Source organism: Chaetodon trifascialis, chromosome 11 (genome assembly GCF_039877785.1).
Source record: "Chaetodon trifascialis isolate fChaTrf1 chromosome 11, fChaTrf1.hap1, whole genome shotgun sequence".
Taxonomy (NCBI): domain Eukaryota; kingdom Metazoa; phylum Chordata; class Actinopteri; order Chaetodontiformes; family Chaetodontidae; genus Chaetodon; species Chaetodon trifascialis.
The window spans coordinates 17,297,142-17,321,218 of record NC_092066.1 but is presented as its reverse complement, the minus strand read 5'-3'; the positions used below and the strand labels follow the sequence as shown (position 1 = coordinate 17,321,218).

At 43.5% G+C, this 24,077-nt stretch overlaps 2 protein-coding genes across 3 annotated transcripts in view; one reads left to right on the top strand and one right to left on the bottom strand.

Moving 5' to 3' along the window:
• Positions 1 to 16,474, top strand: part of pkn2a (protein kinase N2a) — a 22,240-nt gene extending 5,766 nt beyond the window's left edge. For both annotated transcript variants that reach the window (XM_070973874.1, XM_070973872.1), the window contains exons 2-23: positions 748 to 912; positions 1,228 to 1,363; positions 5,699 to 5,853; positions 8,373 to 8,502; positions 8,620 to 8,765; positions 9,018 to 9,231; positions 9,557 to 9,742; positions 9,920 to 10,029; positions 10,206 to 10,349; positions 10,559 to 10,634; positions 10,898 to 11,054; positions 11,142 to 11,268; positions 11,960 to 12,096; positions 12,401 to 12,476; positions 12,683 to 12,774; positions 12,875 to 13,051; positions 13,210 to 13,272; positions 13,353 to 13,429; positions 13,573 to 13,715; positions 13,846 to 13,953; positions 14,105 to 14,185; positions 14,480 to 16,474. In XM_070973874.1, coding sequence (XP_070829975.1) covers positions 748 to 912; positions 1,228 to 1,363; positions 5,699 to 5,853; positions 8,373 to 8,502; positions 8,620 to 8,765; positions 9,018 to 9,231; positions 9,557 to 9,742; positions 9,920 to 10,029; positions 10,206 to 10,349; positions 10,559 to 10,634; positions 10,898 to 11,054; positions 11,142 to 11,268; positions 11,960 to 12,096; positions 12,401 to 12,476; positions 12,683 to 12,774; positions 12,875 to 13,051; positions 13,210 to 13,272; positions 13,353 to 13,429; positions 13,573 to 13,715; positions 13,846 to 13,953; positions 14,105 to 14,185; positions 14,480 to 14,683 — 2,904 coding nt within the window. In that variant the 3' untranslated portion in view covers positions 14,684 to 16,474. The remainder of the gene's footprint in view (positions 1 to 747; positions 913 to 1,227; positions 1,364 to 5,698; positions 5,854 to 8,372; positions 8,503 to 8,619; positions 8,766 to 9,017; positions 9,232 to 9,556; positions 9,743 to 9,919; positions 10,030 to 10,205; positions 10,350 to 10,558; positions 10,635 to 10,897; positions 11,055 to 11,141; positions 11,269 to 11,959; positions 12,097 to 12,400; positions 12,477 to 12,682; positions 12,775 to 12,874; positions 13,052 to 13,209; positions 13,273 to 13,352; positions 13,430 to 13,572; positions 13,716 to 13,845; positions 13,954 to 14,104; positions 14,186 to 14,479) is intronic.
• Positions 16,216 to 24,077, bottom strand: gtf2b (general transcription factor IIB). Its single transcript, XM_070973881.1, has 7 exons — positions 24,007 to 24,077; positions 22,335 to 22,447; positions 20,207 to 20,340; positions 19,752 to 19,898; positions 18,964 to 19,093; positions 18,047 to 18,328; positions 16,216 to 17,177 (listed from the first exon to the last, which is right to left on the bottom strand). Exons 1-7 carry the CDS (start codon positions 24,021 to 24,023, stop codon positions 17,044 to 17,046), a joined length of 957 nt encoding a protein of 318 aa, XP_070829982.1. The 5' UTR covers positions 24,024 to 24,077; the 3' UTR covers positions 16,216 to 17,043.

Sequence of the window (24,077 nt, the reverse complement as noted above, 5' to 3'; positions counted from 1 at the left end):
ATTCATGATGAACTTTAAAGCCGAAGCCTTTCAGGAAGTGGCCTCTAATCCCTCTTTAGTTAAGGTGGCAGCTTTAAGGATGCAGGTAAATGTTGACTGGCAGCTGCAGTGAATACACCACACACACATAGCAGCTCAAGTTCAAAACACATCACTACACTGTGGTAACCTCAGGATGCTGAGGCCAGGCAGCCTGTGTTGAACCTCTGAACCTCATGTTTGGTCACAAGATATTTTAAGTGCATTTAAGTCATGAAAACATCAGATGCATTCATTTCAAATATCTTCAAAGTAGAACATTATACAAATTAGTATTGATCACATGGTGCTCAGGATCAGATGGCTCAGATTTCACACAAAGTTTGTGATTTTCAGAGCCTCAGTGCTGCCATGAAACTCTTAACTCCTCCTCTGTCTTTATGGCTTCCTGCCTGCTGTCATAAACTGCACTCATGACAAATTGCATGTGTTTATGAGGCAATAGCTTCAGCTGTTTAGAAACATTGCAGGTTGGAGCAGGGCTTTTTGTTCTGACAGTGGATATTGATAAGTCCTGTTGGTTAAACGCTGCTCAAAGGGAATGCACGGCCTATTTGTTGACGGAGTCACTGACCTCTCGGTGTCCTCTCCTCCGCTCTCTCTGCTATCCCATTTTCCTCTTCCTACTCCTCCCTCTGTGACCTCCTATAAATTACTTTCTTCCTCTCATCTCCTCTTTTTCCCTCCTCCTCTGCTGTCTTCCTTCAGGGGGATGCCAGGGGCCAGCTGGTGGCAGAACGACTGGGTCTAGGACACAACTTGGACCTGTCCGACACCATGGTCCAACAGAAGCTGGACGAGATCAAGGAGCAGATCCGCCGCGAGATCCGCAAGGAGCTGAAGATCAAAGAAGGCGCCGAGAACCTGCGAAAGGTAAAATCACAGTCTCTCTCTAAAGGGTACTCTTTAGTATTATAAGTTAGTATTCGCTTCTATAATCTAGGTCTGTTACTCTGAGATATTTGGTCTTTTAGTCCCTAGTGTGGATCAGTCTTCAGACCCACTGCATTCTGCATTTCCTGTAGTGCAACCAACAGCATATTTTGTCTTTCACACTCCAGTTTGTAGTCTTCAAGGCTAAGCTGACAAACACTTGACAAAACCCATCCAGTTTTCCATCTCTACCCCCCATTACTAGTGAATTATTAGATATGTTTGGTCAAATCTCCTTCTATCTCCTCTCCTCAGGTCACCACAGACAAGAAGAGCTTGGCTTATGTTGACAACATGCTGAAAAAGTCCAACAAGAAGGTTGAGGAGCTTCACCAGGAGCTGCAAGAGCTCAACGCCCACATTGTGGTGAAAGACCCTGAAGAACTGCTAGGTAACAACAGAAACACTCCCGAGATGTAGCTTCAGACAGTTCAGTAAACATTAACCAAGCAGTGAAGATGTTGACATGAGATAATGCTATGCTAAACTCAACGTCCTTACAAGTGTATTGTTGTGGCTGAGTGTGCTTTTAAGTCAGCTCCATGTTCTTTGTATCTAAGCATTGAATTGTAGGGTTGGGTGATTTTACCACATTTTTATTGGTGTTTCAAGCAAAATGAGTCAGCTGAGACAGGCAGCACAATATTTGCACTGTGACGTGTGTCTATATCTAGATATAGCCCCCCCCCCATATATCATATATATATATATATATATATATATATATCTTCTGATGAACCCCCCATGAAGGTCATATTTGCACAGGTGCAAACAGAACAGCAGAACAGTTCACCACCCCTCCAAAGTCTGCTAAATCTTTTTGAAGGTATTTTGCAGTCGAATAGGGGCTCTGATTTGCCTTTCTAGCAATCCTACGAACAGTTCTCTTTGCTGGGTCTTCTCGACCTCAACTTGACCTCCACTGTTCCTGCCATTAACTGTCATTTCTTAATAACATTACACACTGAGGAAGCAGAGTCCTGAGAATGCTTTGCTGTCTTCTTGTAGTCTTCTCTGGCTTCTTTGTAGGCATCAATTATTTTAATTTTTGAGTGCTAGGCAGCTGCTTAGAGGAGCCTATGGCTGTTTATTGTTGGGACAAGGTTTGAGGAGAATTTTGAGATTTGCATCACTTGGCCTTTCCTGACCACGATTGTGAACAAGCCATGGTCCTAACAAGCTAATTAAGGGCTACGACCTTGATAAAAAGCTCAGATCTCTCGGGGCGGCCAAACGTTTTGCATTGTTCCCATTTCCCTTTTTCACTCTAAAATTGTACAAAACAAAAATAATACATTGATCTTTCTTAAAATGTTGAAAAGACTTCATGCTTTCTAAATAAAATATCATCATTATCTCTTTAGCATTCTCTCCAAAGTATGCTGTTTTTTTCGGAAATGTGGACTATCACTGTGTAAATAATTCTGCCAGCGCTGTGTCAGAGCAGCACCTATCTGAACACTCGAACACACAGAGCACATTCAGTGTTTGGAGGTGACTCACTCTCCAGAGGCTGACATTGTTGCATTCCACATTCCTCCGACGGTTACAATGAGCTGTCGATTGTTCCCCTCCGTGGCTGTTGAAAGCCTGCTCCTGTGCGGTTGTTGACTACAATGGAATTTGGAGAGAGTTAACCACAACAGTGGAGTGGCTTCAATATAGTTTTGTGACCGTAGTTGTCTGATGTAGTATTTGTTGGTGGCGGGTGTCTGGGTGAATTCAGGAAGAGAAGGAATGGTATTTGTCTGCCTGTTACCATCACATCCCCCCGGTTCAGTTGACATTAGGAAGTCGATGAGGAGGGGTGTGCGTGTGTGCGCTGGGGGAGGGAAGGGAGGTTGTCTTGGTAAATGGTTATCTTAAGTGGGAACAAATTTAGCCTGACTCAGTGACTCTCTATCTGATGAACAAGGGCTTTCTTTTTAAGTGACACGATGGCTGTGGAATGTCGCTGGCCATCGCAAAATGATGGAGAGACGACTGAGGGCAGCTCAGCTCTACTGTCATGAGACGACTTGTTGAAATACGTTGTAGCTCTTGAATCTGCAAGACATAGCACTTGTTTCCTGAATTAGTAGGAAGGAGCTGCTCTGCCTCTACGGACAGCCAGAATGTGTTTTTGTTCCAGGAGAAAGTTGAGGGGGCTCTGGTTTTTCTCCGGCAGTCAGCTGAGGCCAGAAATGGACCGACTTGCACTCAGGCACCGTCTGGGAACAGCAGCAGCAGCAGCTCTGCTGCAGGGTCAGCAGTCAGGTCCCTCTGTCACATATGATCTCATTCTGAAAGGGACTTGAATACATGTCTAGTCTGCTTTCCTTCCGCTCATCGTATCATATCTGTGACAAACACCCATGCCAGCTTTAGGTCCACTTCTGCAAATCATGATGTAATTGTTTAGAGAGTATTGTTAGCATGTTTCTCACTGCCTTCTAGACTAATCTGAGGGAGGGTTCCCCTTGTCAGCTGTCCAGCAGTGACATCAGCCCTGCAGCTATTCAGTAGCTCAGTATCTTGTCCTCCAGCCCAGTGTGGGCTGAAGGAGAGGGGAGAGAGGGGAGGGGGGCTCCTTGAATTGATGTGACCTTGACCAAACTGCACTCCCCACGCAGAGAGGAAAGCCCCAAATGTAGACTGGATGACAGGCGCTGCACTTTGGCACGTGTGCCTTTGTCATTTTCACAAACTACGTTGTCATGACGCTGACTTAACATGATCTTAATTTAATCACTATGACTCTTGTTGTGCAATGTTGATTACACAAATGCTTATGTCAGTTTTGCCCCAAGCCTGTGTTAATTTCTCACCTTGCTGCACAGGCTTTTCTACAGACGTGGTTTGGATGAGAATCTTCAAGTGTCCACTGTGTTTTTCTCGTCTTCCCCTCCCTCTCTCACTGTGTGTGTGTGTGTGTGTGTGTGTGTGTGTGTGTGTGTGTGTGTGTGTGTGTGTGTGTGTGTGTGTGTGTGTGTGTGTGTGTGTGTGTGTGTGTGTGTGTGTACACACGAGAGGGTTGCCCCAGGAAGTCTAACATCCACCCCTCCTGCCTCTTAACAGAAACCTCAGCGATGATGCTCTCTCAGCTTATTAAGGGTCATTAGATGAATCATTTGGACGTTCAGTTCAAAGAATCACATGCTTCCTTTTTGCCTATATCCCGCAGGTGTTCAAAGGAATTTTTAGACACTGTTTTGATGAAACACTCAGAGTGAATGAATCACAGACCCGCCTGCTGGTTATTGTTATCTGTGTTTGGCAGCGTCTAATAACTGATTTTCCTCACTGCTGTTATTTTAGGTAATGCCAGTCGAGCTCACTTGCTGGATTTGAGACACCTTTTTTGTTTTTTACGTCTTGGAGCTTGTCATGAACTTTTTAATGGCGGGCCTTTATAAAGAAAAGAAGACAATTGAGCTAAAAAACTTTCACTACTATACTTACTGAGCTACTGTTTGTGTGTCAGATGCGGCACTTCTTTCTGAGTCTACTCGTAGGGATCTTTCTAAGAGGAGTTCCTTGAATGACACCAGAGACTCTGTAACTGAACTTGCAAGTCAAGTCAGGAGAAGTCAGGCAGGTTTTTTTGCCCACCTCACCTGTGTGTGTGTGTGTGTGTGTGTGTGTGTGTGTGTGTGTGTGTGTGTGTGTGTGTGTGTGTGTGTGTGTGTGTGTGTGTGTGTGTGTGTGTGTGTGTGTGTGTGTGTGTGTGTGTGTGTGTGTGTGAGTGTGAGCAAGAGAATGTTTTGTGCTTTGCTGCAATAATCAGTGTGGGGAGGGGTTTTCACTGCACCTTTCGAGTCCAGACATGACAAAAAAAACACAACAAACAGTGAGCTCATTGCCCAGAACTGTGGTCCAGCTCGGGAGATAGAAAATGCTTATTTTCATTTTTACTTTGTGTGTGTGCGTGTGTGCGTGCGTGCGTGCGTGTGTCAGCTGCTTTTAGGGCCAGAAAGCAGTGTTAAAATAATAATAATGATATTGTGGATGTATCGTTGTCATTTGTGTTTACACACACATTTGCATACACATTGTCACTGCAGTTCTAGTAGTTCTCTGCAAGTTCACACTTGTTTTTGTTTTTTTTTCCAGTTACTCAGAATAGAGATGGCTGCAGGGTTTGCCTCTGCTGTTGAAGTTTGAAAAGACTGCGTGAGCCAATGTGATTGGCTTTGTATTATACTTCCTGAATATCAAAGCATCATACCAAATCAAACTCAAGTCAGGGTGGATATTTGTGCGCTGTGGGTTCACCTTTTGATGTGGTGCAATCAAATAATTTTGTTTTCTGGGTCTGCATGATGGAGCCCAAAAGCTGTGTGAGGGAGACATCAAATGCAATCTGAAGTCTCACTCTGACAACATTTATTGATCTCAAATCCTACTTTTCTGCTCTCTGTGTCAAGAGAGTGAGCCAGTTGTAGTCTTGTTCTAGCAAAACCTCATCAAATCATAAACAGCAGCCTTTTCTGGGTACATTATGCATCTACTGTTGCAAACTGATGTGTTTTGGAAGCAAAGTTATAGGTCATTCTGCTGTTCTGCAGGACTGTTCAGCTAACTTTAAAGTGGCTGGCAGCAAAAAAAACAACACATGCATACTGTGTTACTATTTACAGTTGGTTTATATTTGTGACAAACTCCAGTAGCACAATGTCATATATCTGTGGTCGTTTCCAAAGGGCCAGAAGGTGGTAAATTGTACTTTTCTTTTGTCTTTACCCAGAATGCCCTTTGACCCCAGATACCCCCAACAGTGAGGCAAGAATGTGCACCAGCAGCAGCCGCCTGGCCGCCCTGAAAAGACAGAATGACATCGAGCTCAAGGTCAAACAGGGTGCTGAAAACATGATTCTCATGTACTCCAACGGGCCCTCCAAGGTAGGATTCAGAAGGAAGCGGGGGTGTACACCTGACATTCAGGTTTAAGCTGGTTCTTGTCAGGCTGCCAAATGCATAAAGTCACACATATCAGTTGAGCTCTATTTAAAGGAAAATGCCAGTTTCATGTCTGCTGGGTCTTCTGTTCTCACCTAGTATCACCAAAACGAAACCAAACAGGGGAAGAAACTCCATCAGTCAGACAATCGTGAAGGTTTTAAACAAACCCTCATGCCAGCCAAACTTATTTGGAAGAAAATGAAGATGAGCCGAAAAATTACGACCACTCATCAGTTTACTGTCACAGTTTACAGTCAACCTTTTGATTCAGCTTTGAATCACTTGCCATAGTTGTGTGCTCACAAAGATTTTTTTCCCTTGTTTGATTTGAATAGTTTTTTGGGCCTAACACAGGAAAAATGATCAACAGGAGTAACAGAAGTCACCACAACACTGAATCAGGCTTCATTCACTTTAGCATTCTGATTCTGTTTAACTGGGATTACGTGACACACAAGTCTTTCTTTTGTTACCATTGTAAATAGTAACCATATCATAGTGAAAAAAAAATGTGATTTCAGTCATGAAAAGGTAACCCACTCTCCTCGGTATAAACATTGTTATTTATTTAGATCCTTATATACACCACACAAAACAAAACCTCTTCCCTGTCCCTCCACCAGGGCATAGCATGAGAACACTGTAGTGTGCCTTAAAGGAAGTACACGTGATTATGCTGTTTTTGTTGTCATCACTACTGTGGTGCTTGTGTACTCTTTATTTCCCCATAAATAGTTGTTAATGTAAGTACTGTGTTTTTTCATGCTAAGGTTTCCGACATATTAATCTCATTCACTGTTTCAGCAAGTTCAGACGCAGTCAGTGGCTGAGCATTGGCATTAACACTAAAAAAAATGCTAAGGTAATGTCAGCCAAGATGGTGAAAAAGGCCACTTGTTTCTACCAACAACTTTTATCTAGCTAGCTAATTAATTACCTGAAAATATTGATGTTGTTGAATGTGAATAGGTACTCTACTACCAGTGCAACTCTGTCAGTACCCCTAAAAGCACCAAGATCAGGACCCACCTATTTACTTACTTTAAGGCTGGTTTTCTTTTAAGTCTTGGTAATTAATCTTGGTGCATGTCTTGTCGACTGAGGACAAAGCCAGAGACCACAGGACAGGCTTGTATTATGTACCACGGGCTGGAAAGGATTTCCAGACTCATAATCACCAGTGCTGATTGTTTAGTTTCAAAACTTTACTCAAGTCTTTTTTAGAGGCTACCGTGGGCAAAATCACTTGAAAACTGGAGTGAGCAGGCTCATTCCCAGCATGAAAACCAGTTTCCAGTGTGCAGATGGTAGAGTGATTCGTACATATTGGCTTTTACAGCTTCACTGTAGGGGAGGAGGAAACATGAGAAGGCGCTGACACATACGATGTGTCATGTTGCGCCACTGTTTGTTCACAAAGCTCTTATGGTCCTTGTGGCTCCTCTAATGCCCAGAGAGAGAAAAACTATAATTTAGCTGGGTGGTGTGTGTAAGTCACCAGGACTAATAACAGCTGGAGCACTGAGAGCTGCTCATGCTCAGCTTGACTCCCGTGTCTGTCAGTAGTAATTGAAGCCGCTTTGTAGTAGACAGTTAGTGTAGTGTAGGATTTCAACCGCATCATCTCTCCTTTGCCAGTGATATACTTCTGCTCTTCATCATGTGGTTCATGGATATGTCAGGTGTAATTTGAATTTTTCCTAAATTTTGAACTAATGTTCAAACTCACCAGTATGGACTCCCCACATGTTCTCAAAGTTGTCTAATGGAAATGTCTGCTGATATGTGCCCAGTTTTAAAATTAAAGAACGAAGAGTTCTAGATCGGTATTACGTTATGAAAACTCATGTCTAATTTTAAAGAAGTATCCATGGAGCCAGACTGTGTAACTGTAGTACAGTTAAAGAAAACTGCCACATGACCCCCACCGTCTGTCTGACCACGGGAGGTCACAGTGTTTTGTAAGCGACCTTCCCAAGGTCAGACAGAGAGACACGCAGAGGCACCTTCCAGTTGGAAATAGTCCTGTCCTGATGTCAGAGAGGAAATGCCTGCTGGACAGAGGTCTTTCCTGTGCACGGCGCCATCAACAACCAGGATTAAACTTGAGTGGAATTCTGGGTGGAGTTTGCTTACTCCACTGTGTGTGCATGCGTGTGTGTGTGTATTTGCACGTATTAGAGGTTCATCAATTACAACACACAAGATTCCACCTTCGTTTGCGATGAATAAGATTTTCCATGTGGTCACTCATTCTTTAGCTCCAATTAAGGGCATGAACTGGCATCTTGGCTGCTTATGTCACATGTCACAACAAAAAAGTGTCATCTAAAGTCCATTTATTTTACTTATTTATTTATTTTAGAAGACACTTTGATGCAATTATTTGTTCTGTTTATATCAACACGAGTTGATAAGGCAGTATTTGGTGATTGTTTCATGTCTAATTTTGTTCCTAGGATCGTAAGTTGCTAGCGACTGCCCAGCAGATGCTTCAGGACAGCAAGACGAAGATCGAGTTCATCAGGATGCAGATCCTCAAGGCCAGCCAGACCAGCGAGCTGAGCTTCGAGAATAATGACGTGATGGGTGAGCCTTCACTGACACTGTGATCGTGACTAGAGCATGACTTTTGAGGAGAAAATGCCTCAAGGTCTTCCAAACTATCTCATAAACTGAAGAATCGTGTCCTTCAATGTCCTACAGACAAGCCCATCATCAGCCCGTTGGACCTGCGGGTGGAGGAGCTGTGTCACCATGCCAAGATAGAGTCTGCTGTGGCCGAAGGAGCCAAGAACGTCATGAAGCTCCTGGGCTCGGGAAAAGTCACAGAAAAAAAAGCCCACTCAGAGGTAGATGTTTGTGTTGGCATGTGTTAGATATGGAACCAGATCCTCGTCACTTTAGACCTGATGCAGGTTCAGGCTTTAAATGGAACTGATCTCTGCACTGCTGCTGTGCTCTGCTTAAGTAAAATGGGCCATGTAATTGATGTTTCTCTCTCTTTCCATCCTTTTCCACTTCGACTTATTTCCTTTCCTCCCACCCTGCTCTGCTTCCCCTGTGCTTCCTTCCTTCCTTCCTTCCTTCCCCTCTCTCTCCAGGCCCAGGCTCGTTTTAACGAGTCCAGCCAAAAGCTCGACCTCCTGCGATATTCCTTGGAGCAACGTCTCAACGAGTTGCCTAAGAACCACCCTCGTAGCAACAGCATCGTGGAAGAGCTGTCACTGCTCTCCTCGCCAGCCCTCAGTCCCAGATCCAGCATCATCTCCACACAGAACCAGTACAGCACCGTGACTAAGCCGGCCGCACTCACAGGTGACTGGACAAAAGACACGGTCTTTATGATGATGGTTATTGATGGTTATTGGTAGAACATTGATTGCTTGAGATGATATCTTCTTCAGTTGAGTGTTTGAGATTCACTGTGCAGCTGCTGAAGGTGGAAAGTCTGTCTGTGCTAATTAAAAACCTGATTTTAAGAGGCTGTCATGTGAGCATGACTGTGACATCACAAATACTTTGGAAGCCAAACTCTGTCAAATATTCAACTTATACACGTGTGACATGATGCCTGCAGTGCACAGTGAGGCACACACTGACACATCATGTGATATATGGATGTGTATCATCTCTCTTCCAGGCACACTAGACGTCAGGCTCATGGGCTGTCAGGACCTTCTGGAAAATGTCCCAGGTCGTTCCAAAGCCGCATCAGTCCCACTGCCCGGCTGGAGCCCCAGCGAGACGCGCTCATCCTTCATTAGCCGAGCGAACCGAAACCGCGGTGTGAGCTCGCGGAACCTGACAAAGAGCGAGGAGCTCTCCAGTAAGTACACCTGACCTCTTACGATGTGTTGATAAAAAGCGCAGCTAGACCATGATGGACCTTGTGGATTGTCCAACAAAACGACCTTGTCTGTAATGTCGACTGAATTCTAGTCTCAATCAGGACATTATTTGAATCATCAGCACTTTAACAGCGAACGTGTCTCTGTGTCCTCAGATGAGATCAGCGCAGTGTTGAAGCTGGACAACACGGTGGTCGGCCAGACGAGCTGGAGATCGGTCAGCAACCAGGCCTGGGACCAGAAGTTTACATTGGAGCTGGACCGGGTAACACACACACACACACACACACACACACACACACACACACACACACACACACACACACACTTCTGCCCTTGACCTACATCTATGCTGTTGACTCGGACAACACGGTTGGTGTGTTTCACATCTGTTTGGTGTGCGGGCGCGTGTGTGTTTGTGCGTGTGTGTCCGTCCTGCAGTCTCGTGAGCTGGAGATCTCGGTGTACTGGCGTGACTGGCGTTCGCTCTGCGCTGTCAAGTTCCTGCGGCTGGAGGACTTCCTGGACAACCAGCGCCATGGGATGTGTCTGTACCTGGAGCCACAGGGGATGTTGTTTGCTGAGGTACACACACACACACACACACACACACACACACACACACACACACACAGTCATTGGTCAGGCCACATTGAAGCAGCTCCTGGTAGCTGTAATGGACAGGAATTTAAAATACACTAAGCAAGAATAAAAAGTGTGAAATGTGAACACGTTCACTTAGATCTGTTTTAGCCGTTTTCTTTGTTGTCTAATTTTTCTTTTGTCTTGCTCAGGTAACATTTTTCAATCCTGTCATTGAGAGAAGACCAAAGCTGCAAAGACAAAAGAAGATTTTCTCAAAGCAGCAAGGTGAGTCAGCATGACCTCACTCTTTTTCAAGGCGTGTTATTATGATCACAGAGACACACATTTGTCAGAAGAGGCTTGGATGGTGGATCTGATGTTAATATTGTGGATTCACTGAATACGATACTCATCTTACTTGCTCTGTAAAGAAAATGAGATCATTTTGTAATATTTACTTGTTTTTCTCCTCCTGTTGATTCTTCCTGTCCTTGACAAACATCACTGCCCCTTTGCTCTTCATCCTCTCCTCTTCTTCTGTCTCTCAGGTAAAACCTTCCTGCGAGCCCCTCAGATGAACATCAACATTGCCACCTGGGGCCGCCTGGTGAGAAGAGCCATACCGACCGTCAGCACCAACTCCTTCAGCCCGCAGGCGGCTGAGACCGGGCCCAGCAGCCTTCCCGGTTCACCAACACCCAGCAGGTACTCAAACACACATGCTCACACATACATGGACTCAGGATATGCAGATGTAATTATACACAGTTATGTACCTCTGCCCATATGCAGCGACCCACTGGTCACCAAGTTGGACTTCGACAAAGAGCCCACCCCGGGACCCAAACACTACCCAGCACCCGACAACGTCCGAGAACCTCTGGTGCAGGATAAGATGCCCAACAAGGAGGAAGTACAGGTACGGTGTTCTAGGAATCATTGGTATTGTTGACGAGGCAGCAGTGAGCTGATGTGATAACAGATGGAAGACGGTGATTAGTGAGTCCTTCATTAAGATCTCCTTTCAGTTTAAAGCAAGAAACCATTCCTGTAAATGTCTAAAGACTGCAGCCAGTCAGACAAGAAAAGCCTGTGCAGAGCATTTGAGAAATCACATAAAAAAGCTTCTAAAAGGCGAATAAAAAAACAGAGAACACACAGAACATTCATAATCTGCAGCATCAATCCCCAAATGAAGTCAGACGGTCATTACCTCTAAAGAAAGTCTTATGTCAGCCATGCTATTAAAAAACAAAACTTCAAACAAGACCTTTCCCAGTATTAGCTCACTGTGTTTGTCACCTGTGGTCGTTAGCGGGCCTGTACGAAAACAAAGAAGAGTCCAGTCGAGTAATAAGCACAAGATTTGTTGGACTAAATTTTGAATTTTTGTATACAGTTGATTTAATTAAAAAAAAAAAAATAAAAAATCAAAGTCTCTATTATGAATGTGTCCCTGCAGATGAATACAGTCATGCAGATCTTATTATGCTGCGATGATCAAAGGCTAAAGCATATTTGCGAATATTATTAAGACACACAGATGTAACTGTACGTCTCCAGTAACAAAAAAAAAGGGCTAAAAATGGCTCCGTGGTCCCTCTGTGCAGGATGCACTCGCCTCATTCGACTTCTTGAACAAGAGAAACAGCATAGCGGTGAAGCCAGACCTGGATAGAGTGGCAGAGCAGGAGATCCAGCATCCGGACCTGGAGCTCACCGCCATCCAGAAAGACACGGAGATAAGGTAGGAGAGCTGTGGGCTTTTCTTCTTTGTGGCATCCTGCCACTGCCGTTGTTTATGTGTTTCCAGTTCTTGACACCTTTCAAGGTCTGTTCACTTGTAGTGTCCTGACATGCAAGCACACAGCGGAGGTGAAATAGAAACATGGGGGAAACGCTGCCCCCTGCCTTTGAATCCTCACGCCTGTGAGGTGAACTGTCCCGTCGTCTGCTGCAGGCTGCTTCTGTGTTCAAGCTGCAGGCTTCATGCAGCTCTCTCTATATTTAACTCATAATGGATGCTCGTCTAAACACTGATCCTTTTCCAGGGAAGAAGAGCAGTTCCACTTCAGTCTCCAAGACTTCAAATGTGTGGCAGTCCTGGGACGTGGTCACTTTGGAAAGGTGCGTTTCATTTGATCACCTGGCACACGGCTGCATCTGTAAATTAGTTGATCAGTATGTTCAGTTCAATTCAATATACCTTTATTTGTATGTTATACAAATAGTCGCCAGTTAATTTTCTTAATTCTAACTAATTGTTCCAGTTGTAGTGCCAACAGAACAAGCCGGGCGGAAAGCTGAAATGTATTTTCTCCTCCCCTCCTCAGGTGTTGTTAGCAGAATATAAAAGCACAGGGGAGATGTTTGCTATCAAGGCTCTGAAGAAAGGAGACATTGTGGCTCGAGATGAGGTGGACAGGTAAACGTCTTGAGCTTATATTTTGAGGAGCAGTCGGGTGTTGATATGCATCCAGCTTCAGTTAGTTGGAACTCACGCCGTCTCCTCCGCTCTTTGCCAGTCTGATGTGCGAGAAGAGGATTTTCGAAACGGTCAACAGCGTCCGCCACCCGTTCCTGGTCAACCTGTTCGCATGCTTCCAGACGCAGGAGCACGTGTGTTTTGTCATGGAGTACGCGGCGGGAGGCGACCTGATGATGCACATCCATGCTGATGTTTTCTCTGAGCCCAGGGCCGTGTGAGTGACCACAGCTTTGCCTCCTGCCTGTGATTGACGTGTCGAGGGCTATTTGCAGGGGCATGTGAAGCAGCTGTTGTTAGGGATTTTGAAAGAACTGGCTTTTACATCTTCAGTGTATGCTGATCTAATCTACTGGATGTTTTGTACCATTGCAGATTTTATGCAGCCTGCGTCGTATTGGGATTACAGTTCCTACATGACCATAAGATTGTGTACAGGTAAGCAGTTGGAGTAATGTTAAGTCATTCAGCAGCTTTCAAAAGGCTTTTTTGTCTGATTTTTCTTTTTGAACCTGCAGAGATTTGAAGCTGGATAACCTGCTCCTGGATACTGAGGGATATGTAAAGATTGCTGACTTTGGGCTTTGCAAAGAAGGTAAAAATGGAAAACGCATTATTACTGAAGGCTTCATATCTCAAGATGAAACAGGAACATTCAAACCTGGATTAAAAGACAGACAGCACATTGTTTGGGGGTGAGGCTGGTGCTTTCTTGAACAGCGTCTGTGTTGCTTGCAGGAATGGGTTTCAGGGACCGCACCAGCACATTTTGTGGCACACCGGAGTTTTTGGCCCCTGAGGTTTTGACTGAGACGTCGTACACTCGCGCTGTGGACTGGTGGGGCCTGGGCGTCCTTATCTTTGAGATGCTGGTCGGGGAGGTTAGTGCATGTTCCAACAATTTCCCCTCGGGGATCAATAAAGGCTTTTGATTCATGCTGATCAGTGATTCATATTCAGCAGCTTTTGTCTTTTTATTCATCTTTTTCATCTTGTCTCGTCTCTTTTCAGTCGCCCTTCCCAGGTGACGATGAGGAGGAGGTGTTTGACAGCATCGTCAATGATGAAGTCCGTTACCCACGGTTCCTCTCCACCGAGGCCATCTCAATCATGAGGAGGGTGTGTAGATGGACCGAGAGCAAAAAATTCAGTCGGAAATGAGCAGATTCAGAATAAAACTGAGAAACCAATAAGAGCAGTTTGTCCAGTGAATGGGAAGTGTGTGTCCAGGTGTGTGTGTTTCATATTTTGTGCTTCTCCTTGTGCACAGCTTTTGAGGAGGAGTCCAGAACGACGGCTGGGAGCAGGAGAAAGGGATGCAGAGGAGGTTAAGAAACATCTATTCTTCAGGGTAAGGAACAAACTGACATTTTAATCAGTGAGCTTTAGAGGTGGTGGCAGGTGGATTTTTTTTTTCTTTTCATTTCTTCATTTGCGTACTTGTTTTGTTGACTGAGCCATGCTAGCTGTTTCATGTCTTTATGCTAAGCTAAGTTAGCAGGATGCTGGCTCATATTTTAAGGACAGATATGTGAATGGTGTCAGTCTTTTCCTCTAATGCAAATGAGCTCATTTCCCAAAATATGGAACTATACCTTCAAGAAAATGAACACTAATGTGACCCCCTCTGCCTGTTTCCTGGCAGAACATGGATTGGAACGGACTGTTGGCCAAAAAGGTGAAGCCGCCGTTCGTGCCGACCATTCAGGGCTCCAACGACGTCAGCAACTTCGATGATGAATTTACCTCAGAGGCTCCGATCTTAACCCCGCCCAGGGAACCCCGAGCGCTGAACTCAGACGAGCAGAACATGTTCTCTGACTTTGATTACATCGCTGACTGGTGTTAGCTTCACCGGACCCCCATCACACACACATGCACACACACACATATGCACACACACACACTGTGAACCAACCAACACAGCAATGACTGTAGCTCACATCATTTTAAAACTTTTCTTCCTTGGCCAACATGTTGAGGAGGAGCAGGGAACGGGGCTCCCCGAGCCTCCGGCCAGACGCTCTGTGCCATTGAGAAGAAACTCCTGAGGACCGACCACCTATTTTTTTAATCCACATGAAGAACTTTTTTTCTTTTGTTAAGGAAAAAGAAAACAAAATGAAACTCTGTTGTTGGAGAGCGAAGGAGGAGGGATGCTTCGTCCTCCTGCGCGTTGTCGTCATGTCCATTGTCTGACCACTGAGAATGTTTTTCATATGAACTCTGAGAAGACGGCAACATCACAATCACGTTATTCAGTGTCACTGTCTTCATCTTTTTGATGTGTACAGATTATATTCAGTCGTATTTTATTGTCGTGTGTCTTTAATTGCAAAGCCCTCGCCATAGCTTAAGGACATTTTTATCTCACTGTAAAGTTCGACATTTCTGCCACCATCACGTCTGAAACTGGTGTTCGGTGCATTTGAAAAGCATCAATCACTGAACGGTCAGCGACAACAAACATCTTGACTACTACTGCTGCTTCTTGACTTGAAATCCAAGTAAGAGTCTTCACACTACATTTCTTTTCATGTAGGGGCCCAGTTTTTATCCACAACCTGCGTTTCAACCTCATTGTGCTCACCTGAAAGTTCAACAACCCTCAGATACTAAACAGCAGTGCATGCTGTGTTACAGGCTGCTTAAGCTGTTAAATGAACGACTTTCACTTAGTTTCATTTGGAAATGATGCAAAATATTTCAGATTTTTTTCAGTCTGATGCCCTCTAGTGGCTCAGTAGGTTGAGGTTCAGCTGAACTCAGTTCTGAGGCTCTAAGAGCTGATTGGTGCTGCCGTATCTTTTAGAGCAGTGGAATCAAACCATGACATTAAATTATTTTTTCAGAGCTGAGTTCAGCTGGATTTCAGGTTTTTATTTTGGGGGGGTTATTTCTCAGTGAACGGCTGGTTGTGGTGGACCTGACAGCCTTTTTCTTCTTACCTCAGTGAAAACACTAAAATGAGTCGCACAGTTAAAGCTACCAAAACCAAACTCATCTTGTCCCCGTCGAAGCAGCAAGCAATTCTTAAAGGTTTAAAACAAAAAAAGATTGATGAACTGACAGTGCGCCCGATGACAGGTGAAGCGATAGCGTGTAGCGCAGACCTCCAGTGCTGAGCTGTTTGTGGGGAACATACTAAACTCAGTTATTTTAGGTTTGTCAAAATGCCATTAAAATGCTTCCCACACTGTTCTGTGATCAGTTGAACGTTTCAGTGGAACCAGCTGATGACTTTGTCAGTTTGCATGTTTATATAGTATATAAACCGACTCAAATGTTGGAGGCCTGTCGATATGAATCACTACAGGGGAGGGCAGGGTATGTTATATATACATACTGTATGTACACAATTAAGCTGAAAGCACTAATTTTATCAATAGTTTTTAATTATCTACGTTTCTTAATGATGAAAATAGATTGTACAGTTTTGTTTTTTTTATATCCTTTGCTTGTGCATGTCATTGCCAGGACAGGTGAAAACTTAATGGATGGTACACCAACACTCGTTACACAACTGTCGCTGTTCAGCCCGGTGTAAAAAAAAAAAAAAAGAAAGAAAGAAAAAAAAAAGGCATTTCTGCAGTCGTTTGTTGCCCATCATGAATGCACAAATTAAACATTTGTAATAGTGGCTTTGCTCTCATTTCTACCTCTGACACTACTTTCACTATTTCAAAGTTTTAATGTGTTGAAGTGTTCACCAAGAGGACGGCAGGGTTTCCCTGGAAGACGATCTAGAATAGACAGGTATAGTACAAAAAGGTTTTATGTTGACAAATGTTATCCAAACCATGAGCTGATTACCATGCTTTAATGAAAATCGTTTATTTTTTTAAATTACTTGAAACAATTCAAACAAACTAACAAAATAGAACCTGGTCATTTTTCTACAAAAACAAAGTTTTATGTATACAGTATGAAACCAGCCTAAAATTGCAAGCATCAGTTACATTTTCCCACTTGGACATATATACATGATACAGTATATACACTCAAATGAAATACTGTAAGTACAGTCTGCAAAATGTTTAAGCGCTGGAATGTGTCCGTTTTAATCCTGTGAGAGCGCCTTGACAAAACGGCTTGAAGTATTAGGAGTCCAAGAGAAATCTTCCAAATCCAACACAAATATGATTTTAATTAAAGAATACAATCCTGTAAGTACAGCAGAAAAACATCAGCGTGGAGAGAGAGTCGTTTTCACAGTTGTGGCAGCTTGTCGACAGGTGTGTCAAATTTGAAGTCTGAAGGGAAGAGTTCTGCGGCGCGCGGGTATATGAGACGGTACGACTGTCTGATCGTAACATCTGCAACACCGGCGATGTCTCCGATTTCTGTGGAAGCACCAGAGACCAGGTTCAGCTCATGAATCGTACACACTCTGAAACCTGCTGCGTTTTAAAAACAATGACTGGAGCAGTTTGTGCAGCTCGAAACTACAGAGTGAAATTAAAATAAAAGGGCAACAATCTACTTTTTTTTTTATCTATTCAGGAAAATGCATCAGATGTGGAGCTGGAGGGACACCACTGTCCTCCTCAGGAACACAGGGTGGAGGGCTGGCTGAAGAGACAGTCTTCAGACATGATGTCGACTCAGCTTTACCCTTTTCTCTGCTGTTTGGCTCAATCACAGGTGTAAAGGAATATATATTTTAACTTCACCTACATCTTAATACTTTTACTTTTATGAGGATTCACACTTTTACTTTAATGGGCAATATTGTTCTATGTACTGGTATCAGAGACAGTCCTGGTCCAAATTCTATTCGGTCTAATAAGCGTCCCGGTTCTGTGAGTCAGCATATCTGAAACCCCGGTGGACTCACGGCTGGACTGTTTCAGTGTCATCACAGGAGAAAAATGTGTCTTTTGAGGCAGACATGGTGACGTGCTGGGAAAAATGACTGCTCTGTTTGACAGCTGCTGATCATTAAATGGTGCAGCACCATGCTGCTGCCTGCACTGGTGTTCTCCTTCTCTTTGAGGGTCAACTACACTTTGGATCAGGTCTAATTATCCTGCTGTTTATAATTTATGCGCACCAGGTTTCAGTAGATTTTCCAATGATGTTTGACCAACAAAGACCTCTACTACCAGCATATGTGAGTATAACTCAATCATACGACCAGAAAACCTCCTCCACCTCTGGTCTCCACACAACATTTGGCTATGGATAGTATTCTTAGAGCATTATCACTCACCTTTCTGTGTCTTCTTCTCTGCGGATGCCTGGGAGGCCATGTAGATGGCTGCTGCAGCCACCGAGATGGGGCTCCTGCCAGGCACCAGGTCGAGCTCCACGGCTTTCCTGGCGATGAAGGTGGCAGCCATCTGCACCTGTTTGGGTAAGCCCAGGTTTGAGCAGAAGCGGGACATGAAGTCTCCAGTGGTGATGAGGTCCACACTCGTCTCCAGCGCCTTCAAGATCAGCTTGAAGCACCTGCCAATCTCTTTCTTGGAGATTCGAGAGACAGCACAGATCTCTGGGGGGGATTCAGAGGAAGAAGCTGGTTTAGATGGAGTGCAGCGAAGGAACTGAGTCTGTTTCAGCTTTTTTCTTTCCTTGCTGAATCTCTACTGTAACTAAGTGCAGCAGTTGTGCACCTTTACATCTATAAATGGGATGTTTTCTTCTTTGAAACCATAGGGACAGGAATCTAATTGACTTCAGTAAATGGTGGCAAATTGCACGCCGCAGATTAAATCCCACTGAGAAACACTTAAGGGATTTTGTGTCTGTACCTCTTCCAGGAAAAGGAGAGAGCAATTTTCAAAGAATATCAACATAACACCATCACATATCCAGAATTTCTTTCTGCACTCTCTGAAAACCAGTCAGACGATACAGCGAAGGTGAACTGAGAGGATATGCAGCACACTTTGTTTCAGTGAGGGTCGAATGTCATTTTTTAACGTATGAATGAAGTTCAGATTGTCTGTTGTCATATTCCTCCTCTAACAAAATCCTGAATTTGAATAAAGAGACTCAGTTACCTGTTAGCAGCTTTAAAGAGTACCTCAGTCTGTTTGGATTTTGTGCCACCAATCATTCCTCAAGAGCAGCCGTGACTTGATAATATGGCAGACAGCATCAGACAAGAAAAAGACTCATTCTGACCTTTAAATGTTCTGGGTACACCCTCTTGTCTGCAGGCGATGTAGAGACAGGCTGACGCGATGGCATCATTGGCTCGGCCCTTCAGGCTCTTCTGTTCATAAACCTGCTTGAATAAGTTGTTTGTTCTGTCCTGCAAGACAAAACCATCATTTACAGCAAACACACTGTTTGCATCCTCCCAGTAAAGGTCTTTGTCTCCATCTTCACAAATTCAGCTTGGATCCTTGTTTATTCATTGCCTTCTCTATCATTGTTAATGACTCATAAACATTGTGGGGTGGGGGACGTGAATGTTTTTCAGCTTCTGAAGGGGCCAATGACATAAAAACTTTGACTTAATGCAACAAAACCACAGGCCTTGCACATCCCTTTCATACAGAAGACACTGACATGACCATGTCCCCAACCAACCTATAACAACTTCCAGTGAGACAGGTTTGTGTGTTTGGCAACTTTAGCAGACTCCAGCCTGCACTGTAGTTTCCACACACTTCAATGACATACCAGAGAATTACACAACTACCACAGAAAGTTAAGTTTTATTTGTCTTGCTCAATATGTTTTTCCCACACATGCGCACTTTCCATTGCTCTGTCAAAAGTACAGTTTACATTCTTAGCAGAGTTGCCTGCTCACTAAATGCTGGTTGTGTCTGAACCAAAGCAGGTAGAGCGCGCCTACACGGCTGTTTTTGCCTCTAGTATTTGTTTGGTCCGTTGCACCTGCTGTGGGAGAATCTTTCTGAAATCACATCACAGAATCACATTTGGGCCTTTTTAGAAACTTACGATGATGTTCCTTGGCAGGTTGATGCGATCTGCCATGGTGCTGATCTCTTTAAAGGCGTTAAGCATGGCCCTGTCAGAGCTGCTCATGGTCCGCCGGTTCTGGTACTTGGAGTTACCAAATTCATCAAAACTAGCTGCGCCGGTTCCCTGGTGGAAACAGTGGATGTTTATCAGTAATATTTAGCATTCTTGTATTTCAAGAGAAGACATAATAACTTTGTGGATGTGGTTTATTGTGATTGCAGCAGATTCAACTAAACAGTGACAGTTTCTGCGTCACTGTTGGAACCAAACTCAGTACAGAAATGTGTATGAGCTAACTTTAATATAAATGTCTACATCTGAACACAGGTATGATAGTTGCTGTAAATCCCAACATCTTGGAAGAACTGTAATTCTGAACAGAAAGCACACAGCAGGGCTCATTTTGAACACTGGGCAAAACCATCTCTCACCTTGCTGATCATGGTGGTCAGATCGCCTCCATTAAGCAGAGGGTTCTGGGCATCTCCCACTCTGGATGGATCTTTGAGGGCTTTCTCATTGGAAAACGTCCTCCACTCTGAGCCTACGTCAATTACACGGTCACCTGAGGAGAAATGGTTGGTACAATCTAAAATAAATAAGACGCATAAAAAGCAAAAAAGGTGGCACAAGAGCAACAAGCTTTACATGGTACTGTTGATTCTCGGTTGCAACATTTACGCTTATTTCAATGTATGGTTCATTTGTGTTTCTGATGATGTCAAAGTCTCAAAATGCTGTAAATATTCATTATATTTCTAGGCGCCAACTTTCGTGCAATGGCGCTCTGCCCCAAGACAATAACAGCACACAGGTTGTGAGGGCGGGACTCTATACAAACATGGCCACCAGCCGCCAGATCGTAAGCAGCACGCATCCGAGAGGAGCCGTTGAGCCGGGGAGAAGGGGCCAACTTTGAATGTTGTGTTTACAAACCACAGCCAACAAATCCTACTCATAATACCATTACATTGTTGGTAGGAGTGTGTCCCTGTACACATGCCACTGATGTCAGGATGCATAGATGGACAGATGGCATGAGGTAGCTGAGAAAAACACTTTTAAAAATGCATACACATGTACAGGAAAACTACTGTATTCGATAAAATAAATAAATAGAATAAATATATAGTAAGAATGAAAATGAGATAGATGTAGCTCTGAAGCATTTTTACACATCATCTCTGTCCTCTCTTCCTTCTTATTTTCTTATCACCGTATATTGTGAGGCAGAAATAAATAATAATATGTGAGCTAAGCAAATGTTCAGTCACTCAACTGCATCAAAGCTGAAATGTTAAGAAGACAATAGCTGTGACAAAGGTAGGGCATATTGTCTGGCCATAATTTTCTTCCAGCTGTCTGTTCTTGGAACCTCGTAGCAGGGTTGAGGATTAGATTTCTCATATTTTAATCCTGTTAAGACTTTCTTTTTTTCGACCATCCATCAGCCTTTCTAATATCTAGAGGCAAAGTGACATTTATCTCCTTAGAGGCCGGCTGAACCGAAGGGAGCAGGAACTGAGGGCACTTTAGCTTGCATCAGAGAGCGGCTGGAGCCTCTCGTCTCCCATCTGACCCGGTCTGTGCTCAGGGGGCTCATTAGAGCAGAACTCTGTGTTCTCTCACAGCTTTGTCTTATAGTCTGCGTCACATGTCAAAAGGGTTTTTTGCTTCATACACTTTATATCTGTGCTTGCATATGCCTTGGTGATGAATGAGAGGTTGAATAGGTTCAGTAAATAACAAACTGTTCAGCATTGGTTCAAAAGACGTTAATTTCTTTTCCTGCATTTTTACTACATCTACTACACAAAAATCATTTTGGATCTTAACAGCCAAACAATGAACGTACACAGGTGTTTCTTCATATTGTGCTTATTATTCTTGTCTGGCTGAAGAGTCAGATCACTTAAATTACAGAGATTATTTTCTACTTTAAGTATGATAGCAAATGAAACAAAACTGTCCACAGTGACACCTGTGGATTGTCCAAAATAATACAGATTTTGTCTCAGGAATAAGACCCTATTGAGTGTGCTAAGGTGTAGTTTTATATGGTAAAAACCTGCAACAATCATATTTGCCTCTATTATACTGGGGTGGTGAAATAAGTCTTGTCAGCAGAGATGTCAAAATCTCTCCTCTGCATGACAAAATTCTAAATATGTTAAACACAACACACTGGGGAAGACTTGCAGTGCTGCTAGATCCTGCAGATTATTATCAAGATGCAGGTTAAATAGCATTACAGAGAACTATGTTTACCTTGGCTTACTTTTCCAGGTTTCAGCTTCACACTTGTGCCTTTGTTCAGCCTATCAACTCAGATGATGTTCACATGCAGATGTAGAATAAAACCAAACAAACAGGTCCAGGAAGACGCGTGCTGAGCAACCTTAGTGTGTGTGCATGAATTTCATTATCTGACTGTGACAGAGTTCAGTGACTGAAGAAGAGACGAAGAAACAGGAAACCAAAATGGAAAGGAAGGATGTCTTCTGACACAAAAAGCTCTTCAAACGCAAAAGTGCATGCATTCATATTGTATATACTGACCTACTACAAGGCCACATTCAGGGCAAACCATGTCCCCCGCTCTGTAGTCCTCCACCAGTATGGCATCAGGGTGGTTGGGACACTGAACTCTGGGAAGGGCGAGAACATCTCCGCTACAGAAGCAGAACAACAGTGAAGTGATCAAAGTGCTCAAAAGGCGGCAAAACAACGAGAAAAATTAAAGAGGAAAAAAAGAGGAAAATTAGACAAACATGGGGTGGAGTAGATAGAGAGTTCACAATAAATTCAGGACACAAAACACAATTTACAGCAACAAAACAACACAAAGTAATGAAGAGTCAAGCTGCTAGCAGAGTATGACTGGTAAAAGATCACTCACAAGAATAAATGAAAAACAAATGAAAACAGCTGAGTTAATTCCCGTTCTCATACCCTCAGGAGGAAACTTCAAAAACAAAGTTACATAGTTTTACACTGCCACGTTATTTTAACCCTCTTGTTGCTGAGATGAAATACCTGACAGAATATTCTTCCACAACACATCCTGCAGAGTGACTGCTGTATGTTATAATAGGCGTATTGATCCAACTGATGGGCCAAGCAGACAGAGCACAAAGGTGGCTGAAGCTGGCTTGGGCAATGTCAACATGCCAATGCAGACATAAAGGACAATCAAACTATAAATACATTAGCCAAACATAAAAAAAGAAAGAAACTACTCATATATTCTAGGTAATTATTCTGCCAATTGTTACCTTGACTGTTTAGTCTATGATATAAAATGGTGTGAAAACTATGAGTTTCTCTGAGTGATGTCTGCAAAATGCTTAATTGGCTTGTCCAACACCCCAGGATTAACTATGCAATTATATATAATGACTTATGTTCTGATGGGCTCATTGATTAGTCCATTAATAGTCAGAGGTATCGTCTTACTTTAACAGTAACAGGTATGTTTTGAATCTGAGACCAAACCCATCTATGAGTAAAACCTAACGATGATGCAGCGAAAGCGAGACAGATGTTGTAATTACTGGGCGTCAAATCAGGGCCAACATTATTCAACACTTCCATTTTCCAATTTTTCCTTTCCATTTCCATACTGATCACAATAACATTTCTCCAAAGTGACAGTGGTTACAATATAATTAGAGGCAAGACACTTGTAAGCAGCGTGTCCACCTAAAGCCAAAATGTTTTATCGTGTATTGAACTTCAGAGAAGCTTCGGCTGACTAACGTGCATGTTGAGTAAAGGTTAAATGTAACTTGAGGCAAGCTGCACAGAAAACATTTGGATGTGTTTACAGTTGACAATACGTAATGACGTGCGTTAGCATTAGTTTCAATTTCCACCGCTAGTAACGTAAACTAAAGCCTACCTTGAAGAACTAAAACGGCGGCAAAATAAGTTAACGGTATGAAGACACGTTATTGTGACAATCACCTAAAGCTACTGAGCGCCAGCACAAAGGTTTGAGAGTGTAACGGCGATACAGATGGTGACTTCTGGCAACATCCAATAAGCTAGCTAGCTAACTAGCTGCTATCACAATACACCGAACACCTAACGACGCAAAGAAGGGCGTGATATTTTTACACTAGTACTAGTATCTCTCGCCATGTCTAAATCGGTAGCTTTAACAAAATTACATTGAGAGCCACATATGAAAAAGGAAGAGGTATTATATTTGGTCGAAGTGACTACGCACCGGCTTGTCGACGCCATATCACTCCTCACTCGGCCCGTGTGTCAAAGAAACAATTGAATGCGGCACCTCTA

Excerpts from the sequence above, each read along its gene's own strand:
- gtf2b (XM_070973881.1), bottom strand. Across the intron at positions 19,899-20,206 it reads TGACCACCATGATCAGCAAG|GGAACCGGCGCAGCTAGTTT; the intron begins GTGAGAGATGGT and ends TGTTTCCACCAG. Across the intron at positions 19,094-19,751 it reads ACCTGCCAAGGAACATCATC|GACAGAACAAACAACTTATT; the intron begins GTAAGTTTCTAA and ends TTTGTCTTGCAG.